Raw genomic sequence first — 16487 nt, forward strand, 5'->3', positions numbered from 1 at the left:
TCAGCAGATCAACGTGAAAACAAACTGCACAGTGAAGCTCAAACATCTGACTGTAGGAACAAGAAGAAAAACATTTTTTGAGTGGAGGGAGACTTTAAATGAACTGAAATCAATGAATTATTCTGCATGTTAAATTATGGATTTATATTACAAGGAATTATTGTTAAGTAGAGCCGGGAAGTACCGACAAAAATATGATATAAATGTCAAGAAATGAATGTATTTAGTAGATAATTGTAGGCCTTGTTGTCCTGACTGGTTTTCTGTCATGCTTTGACCAGAATGACCATGAAAGAGCTATTGCATTGTATCTTATGTGTTATGAAAAAGGTCTTACATCACAGGAACTTTGCCTGCAGCAGGAAGTGACTGAATGGACTGATGGTTTTTAGCAAAGATGGAGGAGTTGTTGTGTAAGGTCATGTGGAAGCTGCAGTTTATCAGTTCATCAGCCGGTGAAAAAACTCAGAAAATACTACACCTTGTCACGACAGACTGAGTTGTTTCAGCAAGTTCCCCAAAAAACTGTTTACATTCCAGTGACGGCGCCCTCTAGCAGCAGTGGTAGTTACAACGGGAGCAAAGGAAGGAAATCAAGTGACGTTATTATAGAGTGACAAAGTCCAGGAAGGGAGGAGGTCGTTCTGAGTAAAGAAAAAGTAGTTTGTTGTCGTTGCTTCCTGAAGTTTCCTGAAGCTTCCTGAAGCTGACCAATCAGAGCAGAGTGGGCTCATCAGGAGGCGGGGCTTAAAGAGACAGGAGCTAAAACGGCCTGTTTCAGACAGAGGCTGAACTGAGGGGCTGCATAAAGGACCAGTAGAAGATAAGTAAGGAGCTTTTTGAACTGTAAATCATGCAAATATATTCCATTAAAGCCCCAGAATATAAATATAGAGCTGGAAATATGCATGATATGTCCCCTTTAAGTACTTCAAATAAATTTTACTGCTAATGCTTGATTATATTTACTTGAGTCAGATGTGAACGGACGACTTTTAGCTGTAATGGAGTATTTTTAAATGTTTGTGTAGCATCTTATTTCTTTTTCCATCTCACCTGTAAACCAGAACATGTGCGATCCAACAAGTCAATCAGTGTTTCTCAGTAGCAGAGTGTGAAAACATCTTGACCTCTGCTTAATGTGCTGGGTTTTGTGTTACATCACAAATCAAACAAATAAAAATAAGATACTACACGTGATACTGGAGCAGGTAGGACATGATTTACAGATTACATGTCAGGCTCAAATTGCCGTGGTGTGACACCTCAGTCGGGGCTGAGTCGTTCTGTTTTTTATTTACATGAGCACCACAGAGGGCAAACAGCATGCAAAGCAGTTTTTCGATGCACAAAACAGCAGCGTGGCCGGAAAACTCTTTAACTACTGAGTGAAAAACCGTCCAAACCCCGACACATTTCCAACATTTTCTTTCTCCTTTTTGTGGTTCACGTTCGCTACAACACATCCTTGTAGACATTGATTGATCCACTTATAATACCAATCAGGTAAACTGGAGTCTGGGAAATCAGCACTGTGAGCACTTTAATCACATTTTTTTTTTACCTTAATCTGTTTTTTGTACAGTAATCTCACTGATGTGTGTGTGTGTGTGTGCTGTTACATCACTTATTGTTACAAAAAAAACTGCCTCTCTGCTCCAGTCTCAGCTGACATAAGAGACGAGGAGAACGATGCTCGATCTGAACAGCCTCTTCTGAAGCTGTTGCCATGGCAACAGAGTGGAGGAATATCCTCACTGCTGCCGTGTCCAGCATGTGTGTGTGTGTGTGTGTGTGTGTGTGTGTGTGTGTGTGTGTTCAATTCGGGGCTGATGCAGAGCTTCAGATCAAAGGTCTCTTGCAGCTCGACGAATCCTCCGACCAATCAGAGCGCTCCGTCGTTTATGCCCTCTAAACATAAGTACTACCAGCCTCGGTTGTCATCGTTGTACCAAGCCTTGTACCAAATCTAAAACTCACAGTAAATCCAGGACTAACTGCAGTAACTCTAGTATCATATCTAGTACTGAGTCCAATACAATCATAGTATTAACTCTTTATTACTAAATCTATTACTCACCCCGATGTTGTATTTAAATCAATCCTAGTATTAGATGTAGAAGTACTCCAGTATCAACCCTGAGACTGAATCTAGTTCAAACTTCACTGCAAATCTGAGTACTAAGACTAGTAGTCCCTCTAGTACCAGCTCCAGGATTAAATCTAGCACTAGTACAAGTGTCTAGTACAAGTGTCTAGTATCAACTCTAGCTGTAATTCTGCTACCAGTTTTACCACTAATCACAGGATTAAGACTGGTAGGTCCAGTGCCACCAGTAACTGTATCTGCACTCGCTCTGGTATCAACTGTAGCAGCCTTGAATTAACTCCAGTGGTATTTACCCAGTTTCCAATTATAATTCCATTACCAGTTTTGATACTAATCCCATAGTTGTAGCCATAATACTTACTCTAGTACAACCATCTTTTACTAACTCTTTTACTAAGTGTAGTATTAAAGGATTTGACTGGCGATTTTCTACATTTTTCTTATCGTCAACAAATCTCATGTTTGAATCCAAACCAACAATGATCTCATCCTTCTTACAAGTGTCGTGTGTTTATGAAAAGCCTGATGTATTTTATTCCTCCGAGTCACACGGCTGCACAGGGTGACATGTTCCTTCACCCTGAACAGAGTGATTACTTTAGTTTGTTTAGAAACGGCTCCAAAGAGTAATATCGATCATGTTTTCAGTCTCAGGAGAGTAGTTCTGTGTAAGGCAGACGTCACTGAGCATGTGTGGGAACTCGGTTCAGTTTACAGCTTCACTAGCTTGTTGTGCTACATCTCACAACCTCTTGACTTTCTATCACATTATAAATTTCTCAAAGAACTTCAGTAAAAAGTAAAGAGGTTCCTACACATTTCCTTCTGTTCATCTCCTAATTTGTTTTGACAAAAACAATAATTTAGCTTATAATAATAGCAAAGGACAACAAGCTAACACTAATGTTAATTACTTGTGGGTTATAGTTAAAACCACAGATGCTAAAGTCACTTTAAAAAGGGAAATACTGAAGCTAGAAGTAGTTTTATTCAAGTCATATTGTTTTATGTCGTGAGCTGATTAAAACTGAGGCTGAGACCAACTTTAATATCTACATATATCATATCTCATAATTGACTGAATACTAACTGTAGTACTCATATTAGTACCAGGTTTATTAATCCAGTATTCACTACAGTACCAGCTCTAGTACTGAGTCTAGACGATCCAACTTATATCCACAGTTACAGTACAACAAGTTCTGGCATAAACATCAATATAAACCCAGAACTGTTAGAACATTTCAACTCTCAGTGGGTGAACTTTACTTATTTTCTCTCTGGGAGCTTTTCGATCCAGACCAGAGGAACAGAAACACTTCTGTTTATTTAATGCAGCTCTTAGCGCTCAACAGTTCTGCTCTTGCATCTTGTCTAATCTTGTCTTCCCGCACACGTGCTTACTTCTCAACACCAACGATGTTGGTCACACCTCTATATTTAGAGCGTGTTATGTGATGCTGCCTCCCTCATCCTCTCTCTCATATTTTCTTTCTCTCCTCATGATTATTACTTCACAGTCTTTCAGAGCAGCGTTTATGCAATATCATGGTTGATTTAAAAAGCTTTTCTGTGAACTTCCTCCCTTTTGTGAGAGCTACCTGCAGATGAAGAGGTGTCATCAGGCTGAAAAAATAAACCTGCTCATGTGATTTCAAGCAGAAATATTCTCGTTGTTTTTGTTTAACATTGTTTCTCCTTCCTGTCCTTCCAGGCAGATAATAATGATGGAGAACTTGGAGCATAGTGATGACATCAGCGTCCTGCCCCCCCATGAGGTGGAACCACCGAGGGAGGATGACGCACACTGCCCCCTGCCGTTCAGGTGAGTAACTGCAGGTTACTTACAAACAGAGCGGTCAGAGAGATGAAACCTGACGATTTTGGGGGTAAAAGTTAAAGGCTGCAACTATTGATTAATCTGCTTATTATTTTCTAAATTAATAGTTGTTGTATTGTATTTATTGGGAGCATGTACAGTGTTAAACATAAATGTTACCATTTGATGTACTGCACCAGAGTTAGCTTATAGCTAGTTCTCGTGTGCAGTCCCTTCGGCAGGTCACAATTAAAACATATAACAGCACAATAACAAACAGTACAGACACAGGACATCCGGAGGCGCTGCTAGCCGAGCTGACGCTAACGTTTGTTCAGCTTGTTTGTCTGATGACTTAAGATCCAGACGTTTAGGAGGTTTTTACTGGGAGCCGAATTATCTGCAGAGGTCTCCTCCTCTCCAAGATAAATGGACACGATTATTTAAAACCAGTAAAAACACTGAATAAAGCAGTTTCACATTATGAATCAGCATTTCTCCCACATTATTTAGTCGACACAGGACGTCCGGGAGAAGCTGCTACCCGAGTTGCTGCTAACGTTTGCTCAGCTTGTTTCTCTGATAACTTAAGATCCAGACGTCCGATGACTAAAATCCTTCATCCGGTCAAAAGATTTAGTTAAAAACAACAAAGAATGACAGCTTCTGGCAGACAACCACAACGCTGACGCATGTGCAAATGAAACAGAACGTTACGTGAACGTGAACGTGATTAAATTACAGATTTCTCTGGGTTTGAAAACTGTTGGAAACATTTGAAATAATCAGCTTAGAGCCCCGATCCTTGTTATATTTATTTGGAATATGGTAAAAACACCACAGACCTTCATACAAAAACTGCTGATGATGGCTCAGTCACATGCGTCTTGGTTTACGGCTGCAACTTACGATTATTTACATTATCAATTAATCTCCAATTATTTTCTATATTTAATTAATAATAAGTCTGATCTATAAAATGCCTGAAAACAGTGAAACATGTCTGTCATGGTTTCATAAAGGTGATGTCATCAAATCGTTGTTTATTCAACAAAATCCAAACATTCAATTTACTGTCACACAAGACCAAGAAGAGCAGAAAATCATCACAGATGACAAGCAGGAGCTGGAGATTTTCTCCTTTTAAAATGAAATAAAACTATTCATCAATTATCAAAATAGTTACCGATGCTTTGGGTTTTTTTTTTCTGTCAAACAACTAAACAATCAATCGACTACTTGTGTATTACATACAGTGACTACTGTGTCTCAGTTACCTAACAGGAAGTAACTGGAAACAAGCCACAATGATGTCTCTCGATACTTCCTCACACACGTTCACGACATCGTCACCGGAAAGAGAAGCAGCGCTTAGTTTAGTTTTGATCTGAAGGAAACAGGCGCCATCAGAGGCTGCAGGTGGAAACCTCCAGCCGCTGCAAGGTGCGGACGAGACGCGCAGCTGGAATCGTGACATAGCCAGATGTTGCGGACAGACGGTAGTGAACGCCGTTATTACAGGAAGGCCGCAGGAAGTGTGAAGTGTGAATAATGTCATGTAGGATGATTCATGTCAGGATCCAACCTCCTCATAATCAACCAATTCACTCATTAGTCCTGATAAAGTGTGAGTGTGTGTGTGTGAGTGTGTGTGTGTGTCGGAGTGTTTGGCAGGAGATGAAAGCTGAGGAGACGTGCAGGAGAGACAATACACAGAGAGGGAAAGCCTCAGTGTCTCTCTCCCTCTGCTCTGTTATTCCTGTCACGTACAAAACAAGCTGCAAGCAAAGCTGCAGAATCAGAGCTGTGTGTGTGTGTGTGTATGTGTGTGTGTGTGTGTGTGTGTGTGTGTGTGTGTGTGTTTGCCTGCAGCACGTGCAGTCAGCTCACGTTTCCAGGCAGCAGAGCTAAGAGAGAGGCGGAGTGGCTGATGGGAAGAAGGAGGTTGTGTGTGTGTGTGTGTGTGTGTGTGTGTGTGTGTGTGAAACTAGTGTAAAGCCTTAATTCACTTCTGCTGACAGAGCGCTAATGTTCCGTTAAAACCCACAAACAGCCACACACAGCCCAAAGCGCTCAGCTCAGCTCAGCTCAGTCTCTTAAGTTGTTCAGAAACAGTTTTTAAATAATTTAATAGCAATCAAAGAAAATGTCAAATTAGCCTTTTATGCTAATAGAAAGCTAAAGTCATGACGTTTCACCAGCTACATTGACTGTATATGAAGATGGACGTCACACACCAACGTTCAGCTAAATTGTGCTAACAGGGCAGGTGTAGTAATCAAGTAACATTAAAGCAGGTGAGCCAACTGTCAATCACAGCTGTCAATCAACACCCACATGTCAGACATCAAAGCTACTATAAGTCTTCAAATCTTATTAACGGAGCAATAATTTCCAAAATAACCACCAGCACACTTATTAGAGGACCTGAATTTAGAGATTGAGACCAGAATGACTGTATTTCTAGAGAGTAGTTGAGGCTTTTTGAGCTTCTAGCGGCTGTCGGTGTTACTTTAAGATACTTCAACCTCAGGATGTGGTGACTGCTGCTTGACTGTCTCTTGTAACTCAGTCTAAACAGACTGTAACTTTGGAATATATCGACTGGATTTAACTGAAACATCATATTAGCTTCAGCTGAACTTTGGAACGAGGGCTGTTGATTTTGTCCCTCATCTCTTACCGTATAATCGCATTCAGGGTTAGTATGGAGAGAAGGAATTATTACAGCGACCAAGAAACATTTCTACATACAGCAATGTGCAAAAGTTTCAGGCATTTATCCGTAGTGTAATACCGTCAGAAAGGTGTGTCAGAGTCATAAAGATCTATCTTCAGCTACAACAAGGAGTCCTGCAGCAGATGGTCTCTGATCTCAGCATCATGGAGTCAGTCTGGGATTAACATGAAGAGACAGAAGCAGCTGAGACGCTGAAATCCACAGAAGAAGAAGAAGTGTGGCAACTTCTCCGAGATGCAGGAACAACCGACCTGCCGAGTACCTGAAACACTGAGGAGAACTGCTGCTGGTTTAAAGACCAAATACTGATTTACTTTATGTTTCTACTGTTTACTCAACTTTAATCTCTATAAACAGATATCTGCATATTAATACAGAATCTGTAGGCAACCGGACAAGATTTTGGTACCAGAAGCCTTCTGGTTTCCATTTGTAGTCAGAGTAGAATTGACCAATCACGTTTGAGCAGGCTTTGGTTGCATGCAGGTAAGGTACGCATCAGCTATCGTCTGACGATGATTTAGCTTTTTATTAGTCTATCAGTCTGTAAACAACGACCAATGCACGCAACAGGAAGTCTTGGCCCGGATATCTGTTATCCAGACATCTGCTGGCTACACCAGGAGCCCCGAAATATTATAATAATATTATAATATAATACTCCAGAGGCTAAATCATCGTCAGACTGATAGCTGACGGGTTCTGAGATTGACTCAACTTTGTATGAAGTTAACTGATAAATAAAAACTGGCATCATTTTTGAAAGCATCCTCACTTTATTGTTAGAGCCTAACATTTTTGGCACAGTAATGTACATTGGACATTAGAGACGTCATTATTGTATGAAGACAGACTTCCTCTCCTTTAAAGAAGACAACAGTGATGTGTATGTGCGTGCATGTGTAGGCGACATGAATCCTGCACGCGACCAATAACAGTAAAAACTAATAGAGAAGCAACTGTAGGATGCAAATACAGCGAGTGACAACTTTAAGCTGCTGAGACGGTGTCAGATTTGTCCGTTGAGCCTCGCCGCCGACGTCACGCCGCCCGCCGCGCTTCTCAGAAACCAACGTCTGAAAACGACGAGTGACGCTTAAACCCTTTTTTTTTTTTTTACTTGTAATCAACATTTTTAGATTTGCTTGCATCAGTGTGAACACAGCTTCTTTTCTCTGCTCCAGTTTCCCCATTCAGGCTGAAACGGTTTGCATAATTAGTTCTTTTATCGTGTGTGTGTGTGTGTGTGTGTGTGTGCGCTCCTCCCAGTAGCTCTTGTGGACAATCACTCCTTTCACACACACTGAACTCTCCATGCTCCAGTGTACCAAACTAAAACCAGTGTCTGATGGGGAATTTCACTTCAGTTCCAGTTTTACTCTTATTATCGATAATCCTACAAATCACATTATAATAATCGATATAATTGATCACTGGTAGTTACACTGCTGCTGATCCTCCTAGTAATGTGTCCAGTTTTGATCAGTTGCTTTTCTTTTTGCATGAACTTCATGTTCCCTCCTGACCATCCTCCATGAAATCTGACACAAATAATAAGCGTGTGTGTGTGTGTGTGTGTGTGTGTGTGTGTGTGTGTGTGTGTGTCTGACGGCTGCTAAGACACGTCCTCAGCTATTAAAGCTTCCATGATAATGATCCAGATAATGTCCAAGTCGGCCTGGACCAGAGTGCCACTGAAGCACGGCTCCACGTAGTGAACACAGTCAATGTACTGCAGACACATGCACGCAGCAGCAGGTTCATGAGCAAGCAGCAGTCGCTGGTTCAAATCCCAGAACTTTAACACCGTGCATCAGTTTATGTCATGGTAATCTAACGGATTACAGGCAGAGTTTTGCAGTTAATCTGCAACTATTTTTGTGTGCATCTGAAGATTTGTTAACCAACCAAACACCTTGAAGCTGTTTGAGGAGACGCTGCATCCAACAGTAAATCGTCTCTTTTTTCTGAGAACAATTCAATCTCCACATCATAACTCTGTCAGACCAAAATATACAGACATCACACACACTGTAATAAAATCAGCAGAACCTCCCTTTTACAAAGATAGAGAGTGGGGACTGCGTTCCTGCACATGCTCAGTGGCATCTGTCTCACACAAATGACCCTCCTGAGACTGAAAACTTGATGTCATTAGTTGTTGGAGCCGTTTCCAAATAAACTGACCAAATATAGAAAATCACCAACTGAATCCTTTAAAAAAAGTTGTAGCTGAATCTCTGACGACTAAAAAAAACTACTTCAGTTAACCATCAGGCCAATGACGACCTGTCGTGTCAAAACGTTGACAGCTGTTGGTTTTGATGTGCTGCGTCACTCGTCATGCATCATGTGTGAACAAAACGAGCAGCAGCTTTGATCCGAGCCGACTCTCGTTGTTATCTGTGGTCACATTTACATCCTCGCAGCCATGTGGCTCCTGATAACACGAGGAAACGTCTGACTGAGCCTTTTGCATGATGTAATGATGTGACAGCTGCACCTAAAGAGCCTGTGTGTGTGTGTGAGGGGAGAACTTTATTTTAGCTGTCCAGAGGTAACAATGAGAATATAGGGATTTATTTTTTGTCTTTTTACCAAACAGAATAATAATCATAGTTTCAGTTTTGCTCTCTAGCTCTGCAGTCTTTCAACAAATTCATCCTCAGAAGTAGTGATGAAGCTACAGATCAGTGACTCTGCAGCTTTACGGAGCTTTATAGTGAGTTTCAGCTCATTGTTTATCTGTCTGGCTGCAACTTTTACTGTTTCACTTCACTCTCAGCGCTCTCATAGCGTCGTTTTTTGGGTCGCAGCAGCTGTTTTCAGAGAAAAAAAAAAAAAAAAGAGCCAGATATTTCCCTCAGGAGTTGGTAGAGAGCAAAAACAGATCTAAAAGAGAGCGAATATTGCCAAAAACGGTCTTTCTAAAGCAGAGCGCTCTGTGACTAATATGAGAGGCAGTCAGAGGATGTGACAGTCACACAGATATTATAGCCCGCAGTAGATGATGTTACACTGTCAGCTGATGATACTGGACAGAGAGCTGCAGGGAGACGCTGAGGCAGCTGTTTACAACAACTACTGAAATAAAATTCATCTGCAAAAAAAAAAACAATCTCTGGCACACAATATTCAGTTTGTTTTAGTTTTATATTTTATTTCAGTGTCATATTTAAACTCTAAATTCATTCAGACAGTGATTTCTGAGTGTTTTTTCCTCCTTCATGATTCATACGACAGCTCTGATCTCATAAATTTTGTTTGTGCCTCAGAGAAAATATAAAAAAATCAAACCTTTAATGTGATTTAAAGCCCCTTTTTCAGACATGGATCTCATAACACGGCTGCTTTCATCTGCAGTATCTGTTCAAGTGATTTCTTTCAGCGGTGACTTTTCTGTTAATGTTCCTTCAACATGAGTTAAAAATATGACAACAAGGAGACTTTTTTTTGTCTGCATCCCTGACGGTTTTGAAGTTATTTTGCTGTTGAAGTGTTAATTAAAGGACCGTGTTGCTTCTCTCAGTGAATCCACCGACTGTTAATGTTGTTAGAGAGAGAACTCTGCTGCTTGTTTTATAAAGTCCCACATGCACAAACGTTGAATGACAAGACGTTCAGGTGGATTCCTGTTAGCTCACATTAGCAGAATTTATTTATTCAGCAGCATGAATGAACATTGAAAATATAGAGAGGCTGTTCTGCTCTGATTGTTGTGGTTTTAGGGGGATTTTTAACCTCTTCTGCTCCAGTTGCACTGCAATGGCAAGAAGAATCTCCTCAACACCTTAAAATCGGCTTTTTCCTGGTTTATTAAACCAGTTTTGTGCACTAGAGATGACATTTTAAATGTATTACAGTGATGTTAGAAGGTGAAACAAAACACACATTTCTCTCTCTGTTGCTTTATCTTTATGTTCATCTGACAGGATTCAGTTTAAAGTGTCACAGAAATGTTTCAGGTTCAACTTTGAGATAAAATACTGCCGCTGTGACTTTTACAGACACAAGACCAACGATTTAAATTTCCATCAGATTTATTTAAAGGGCTGCATGTTTCTTGACAAATCTCAGGCAGTGATGGAAGAAGTATTAAGATGCTTTACTTAAGTAAAAGTACAAATACAGCAATGTAAAAATACTCCATCACAAGTAAAAGTACATAAAAGTACAAAAGTATTATGAGCTTGATGTAGTTAAAGTATTGCAGTAAAAGTAGTGGTTTGGTCCCTCTGACTGATATATTATTATATATTTGATGGCCAAAGTGCAAAACCTCCTATCTGCAGAATGTTCTGATTGGTGGATTTCACTTTGGATGATGAGAACAAGGAAGGCTGCTCATATTCAGTCTGTCTGCAGGATAATCCCGCCCTTCATTGTGACAGAAAAGTCACACAACAAAACAAAAACACAACGCAGAGTCCCTGAGTGTGTAGAGAGGCTAAAGCACGAGTGTGTTACACAATCACTGAACATTCATTTCAAGTGGACGAGGAAGCAAATACACTGAATTTAAGGAGTTCTGACCCTAGTATACTACAATGTAGTAACTATTACATTTACTACATCTTTTTACCTGAAAACAAACTTAATTTTATTTTTAATTTAATTTCAATCATTAACTTAATTTAAAGCATCGTTTTGTAGAACCTCTTCCAACTTGCACCAAGTGCAAAAGCTCCTATCTGCACTTTGCAAGGCATTAATATCTATAACACATAATATAATAATATAGTCCAAAAACAGTGTATTATATGTTGGGTGTCCTTAACAAATAGCATTCTACAAGAAAACAAGTTTTTTTTTTTGTTTTCTCAAAAAACTGAATTTTTCAGATAGGAGGTTTTGCTCTTCGGTCATCGATATGACATCATTAGATTATTAATAGTGAAGCATCAGTGTTAGAGCAGCATGTTACTGTTGTAGCTGCTGGAGGTGGAGCTAGTTTACACTACTTTATATACAGTTAGCTAGTTTAGTCCAGTGGTTCCCAACCTAGGGGTCGGGCCCCTCCAAAGGGTCAGCAGATAAATCTGAGGGGTGGTGAGATGATTAATGGGAGAGGAAAGAAGAAAAAACAAAGTTCTGATACACAAATCTGTTTTCAGTTTTTGGACTTTTTCTCTAATCTTTGATTTTTGCTGAAATATTGGATCATTTGAACATTTATTGAAATGAAAGCATGTGAGAAGTTTAGAGGGAAAAATCACTATTTGGTGGAGCTGTTAACAACTCATAGACATGTGAAATGTGACCCCGACTACACACTGCTTTTTGTAAGACGTCAAAAGCCAAAAAGGTTGGAAACCGGTTTCAGTTCAGGCTCCATTCTCGGTTCCCATCACTAATCTTCACTCCTCTGTTTCTCTGCAGAAACTGAACGTTTTGTCTTTTCTGACACAAACGATCTAATTAGATGTTGTGATGTTTCCTGCAGGCTGCAGCTGATCGACGACCTGTCCTACGAAGACGTGAAGAAGTGCTACAGAGGATCAGTAAGTCCTTGAACTGACCTAAAAATGATGATACGTACTGCTGAGCTCCCACCTACACACACACATACACACACACACACACACTCACACACACACACACACACACACACACACACAGACACACTCACACACACACACGCACACAGACACACACAATGCCGACAGAGCAGCGGGAGTCCTTTCAAATCTGTTTTTAAGTCTCTGCAGAAGTTTCCGGCGTCTGTCTCGTCTCCATGGAAACGCATTCAGGGGTGTGTGTATGTGTCTGTTTCAGCAGACAGAGGGTTGGTTTATCATCAGACATTAACAGCTCAAACACAGACAGGTTTAAGTCTTGAGATTGAATGGCAGATATGTTTTACAATTTAAAAATTCCAGAGGACCAGATTTACTCCAGATGTTTTCTCAGCCACACAGATGTGACACATTCTGGCTCAGACACACACGTGCCGTATTCATCAAACGCTCAAAGTCACGTCAGGCTGAAGTCGCCTTTGTGTGTCACTTTTGCAAATGTTTGCAGGATTTATAGTGTTTAAGGGAGGATCAGACATATAGTTGGCAGGAACTGCTAATAGCTAATTCAGCGTACTTTAAATGGTGCGAATTTGCTGTTTCCTGTTTACATCCCCCAAAGCATTATGGGAACTATAGTAGCAAAACTGAGAGCATGATTATCCCCCAAATCAAAGAAAGACAATCCATTAACATGAACTGTTTTCAGTATTTTCATGTCATCACTGAGCGTGTTTACGTGCGCGCTAGTATCCTTGTTTTTAGTCTCATCCTGGTTTTGATCTTATTGGGGATGTGGCATTAACATGGAACATGAGAAACCTGGTTATTCCAGGTTATTCCAGGTTATTCCAGGTTTCTAATCATCTGTGTGAAGTTGCGTCTTGATTTCTCACCGTCTCAGCCACCGTGTTAGACAATGTTCAGAAACCTGGATCGGGTGTTTACATGCTTCTGTTTCCTGGTTTCTATTGGAGGACTCCAGGTGATCTCTGCTGCTCTTTTGGCTTCAAGGTCAACATGAAGAAAACTGAGATCATGTCTCAGCTCTCAAACAAATCTTCCTCAGCTTTCAGCTCTCACGTCCAACGTGTCCCAACTGAAAGATGTGGACCAGGTTATTTACCTCGGATGCAAATTCTCCTCTGACTGCTTCCTAAACCACGAAAAAGACCACATCAGTAAAGCCTCTGCAGCCTCCAGGCCTGAGTCTTCAATAGTAAGAACCTGAAGACCAGCAGGAAAGTTGCTGTCTACAATACGGTCTACGGAGCAGAGACATAGTCTTTCCACGTACACTATCTACGGAAAAACTCAGCCTATTTAGAGAAGACTGGACACCTTATTCAGAACTTCTGTCAGCCACCAACATCCCAGTTCTTTCCAGGCTAAACGTGCTGCAGGTGGACAGAAGAGACGATACAAGAATTATATAAAAATCACCCTGAAGCGACGTCACATCGCCCCCGACCTCCTTTAACCCCCGAGACACCGACAGGTCTGCCCGACAGGCCTCCTTCAACACACTACACCCCGACAGCCAACAACGAAAAGAAGTGAGACACACACAACGTCACCAACGGGCAACTGGCATCACCCCAACATCTGGGCTCCAGTGTCCCATCTGCACCAAAATCACGAATATGCACCAACAGCCACATGAGACATTTCGTCTGAGGGAGCCACAGTGTCAGACTCTGAAAACTCCTCGTCTACCAGATCACATTTAGTCCAGTTCATTTGAATGAAAACTTACAATATATCCAATAATAAAACAGGCTCCTGCCCCCAGGAGGCTGAAAGTTCAGTATCAAGAGAGAAAGAATATTCAGAAACGATCATTTTAGATGGCGGATTTAAAAAAAAAAGTGCACAAAACTTGTAGTTTGACCCAAATGTTCAAACTGTCTTCAGAGGCTTCAGGTGGAGCAGGCGACGAGCTGCTGCTGCTGTTTTCTGTTGTTTCAGTCTTTGTTGTTTCAGACAGGAACAGGAAAGCAGGAAGTCGGCGTCTGCCTCGCGGAGACCGAACACAGAGACACAGGTGGATGATGTAACTTCTGACCCAAATATCAGGAACCAAAACAATACGACAGAATATTCCAGAAAGTACACGAGAAGATCAGCAGCGGTGAAAGAAATACTCAAGATAGAGATTCTGCATTCAAAGTCCAGTTAAAAATACACAAATATTATCAGATTCATGTAGTTTAACTATCAGTAAAAAATAAGTTTCAGTGTAAATGTGTGAAGAGTTTTAGTTGATGTGAAGCTGGACAGCAGAACGATTATACTGAACATCAATTTGATCATTTTATAAGTGATTTATGCAAACAGGACGACGATGACGAAGATGAAACAGACACAGCTGGAGACCAGGATCGTATTCAACCCTCACAGGCTCTCAGGATACTTAAAATGAAAATAAATCACTCAAAACCTACAGATACTAGTAAACAGATCTTGAAGATCCCCTCCAGACACGTTTTAAGATGTTTATAAAATACTTTCCTTAGAATCATAATTTGTGTCTGATGTGATTTTTTCCACAAAGAAAAAATTCAATCATCTTGTTAAATCCTTAAAATAACATCTTCACCTTCACCCTCATTAAAAAATTCCACAATCTATGAATATGTTTTTAAGTTCAAACATTTCCCTGATGTCTCCTTCTTCACTGTAAAGTCTGTTCTCAGTGTTTGTTCACTGGAGGCTTCAAGTTTCCACATCACACTTGTATAAGTTGCATACTGGACCATGATTGGCTCCAAACTAGTCGTGATGTCACAAATCCTGCTCGTAGCTTCACGTGTTAAATTGAGATTTGCTCAGAGAAACCTTCCTCCTTCAGATGATGAAAGTGAAACTCTGCACGTTTTTGAGTGGAGGAGGACTTTAAATAATCTGATTTTCAGATCTTTATCTTCTAGTTTTTGATCATCTGTTCACCAGAATGTTTCGCTTTTTTGCCATTTTGTGGAAAACTGGCAGAGAAGAAAGAAGACATTAAGAAATTCAGAAAATGTTTCACTTTCCATCTCTCAGATCAGACAACTCAGTCAATCTGTTTCCCTCCTGAATGCTTTTAATCTGCCAAATCCTTTGTCTTCTGGTTAAACATGATGTAACGAAGGGACATCTCTCATACATCTCTATGTTGTGATATACTGTAATATATTAGAGCTGCAACGATGAGTCGATTAATTGATTAGTCAATCAACAGAAAAATAATCAGCAAATAATTTGAATTAAAGTAGAAAATGCCAAATATTTCCCAGTTCCAGCTTGTCTTTTGTGAGGATTTGCTGCTACTGGAACAAACTCATCACACAAAATGCCTCCAAAACGGTCGGCCTCCCAACCCCCAACCTCTCAGACCTCGACAGCAGAGCTCTCACACGCAGAGCACACGACGTTACACACGACCCCACGCGCCCTCCTCCACCCTCCTCCACCCGTCCTCCACACTGCCTCCATCTGCTCGCAGACACAGATCCCTGGAAACAGACACGATATGGCAGCTTTTATCCCCTCAGCTACAAAATACCCCGATGACTGAAACTCCTGTATATGTGTGTGGATGTGGATGTTTCCTGTATGGATGTATCTATCTATCTATCATCCATCCATCCATCTATCATCCATCTATCATCCATCTATCATCTATCTATCTATCTATCTATTCTCTGTCTTGATAGTAAATTCAATATGTTTGGATTTTCGACTGTTTGTTGAACAAAACAAGCAATTTTCAGACTAAACAATTAATATATTAATAAAAAAAAATAGATTATAGACTAATAGATATTGAAAATAATCATTGGTTGCAGCCCTACTGTGTATTGATAATAGGACAAATATTACTAATATGGTGGTTACATGATTATTAATTGCAGAAACATCACATTAAACTTAATTTTGCTCCTTTTCTTGCTTCCACAGACTGTCAGCAAATACAACTCTCAGTACCACAAACTATTCGTGACTGTTCCTAAAGAGGAGATCCTGATGAAAGGTAAACACTCCGCTGCTCTAACTCCATCTATAATCCCCCAGTCTGTTACTCTGTTGAGGGTGAAACACTTCATCATGTAGTAGAAGTGTGGTAAAGATGTCTCAGGTGTGGTTTTCTGTCTTCTTCTGCAGTGTATTCGTGTGCGTTGCTGAGGGACATCCTGCTGCAGGGACGACTCTACATCTCCAGGAACTGGCTCTGTTTCTACGCAAACCTGTTCGGTAAAGACATCAAGGTGGGTGAAGTCTGTCGGTCCACCTCCAACACCTGCGTCTTTAAAGGATTTG

General features: G+C 40.6%; 1 protein-coding gene and 1 long non-coding RNA gene across 3 annotated transcripts in view; both read left to right on the forward strand.

Moving 5' to 3' along the window:
- LOC122985399 overlaps window positions 1-16487 on the forward strand; it is a 365027-nt gene that overhangs the window by 91607 nt on the left and 256933 nt on the right. The window lies entirely within an intron of this gene.
- The window catches only part of LOC122985354 (GRAM domain-containing protein 2A), a 34887-nt gene that overhangs the window by 5780 nt on the left and 12620 nt on the right, over window positions 1-16487 (forward strand). Inside the window, exons 1-5 of one of the 2 annotated variants that reach the window (XM_044355938.1) lie at window positions 3617-3725; window positions 3825-3935; window positions 12113-12170; window positions 16128-16200; window positions 16332-16435. In XM_044355938.1, the coding sequence (XP_044211873.1) occupies window positions 3718-3725; window positions 3825-3935; window positions 12113-12170; window positions 16128-16200; window positions 16332-16435 (354 nt within the window). In that variant the 5' untranslated portion in view covers window positions 3617-3717. Of the gene's footprint in view, window positions 1-3616; window positions 3726-3824; window positions 3936-12112; window positions 12171-16127; window positions 16201-16331; window positions 16436-16487 lie in introns of those variants that run through there. The other variant, XM_044355937.1, reaches the window with a different exon arrangement.

This window comes from Thunnus albacares, chromosome 7 (assembly GCF_914725855.1).
Source record: "Thunnus albacares chromosome 7, fThuAlb1.1, whole genome shotgun sequence".
Lineage (NCBI taxonomy): Eukaryota > Metazoa > Chordata > Actinopteri > Scombriformes > Scombridae > Thunnus > Thunnus albacares.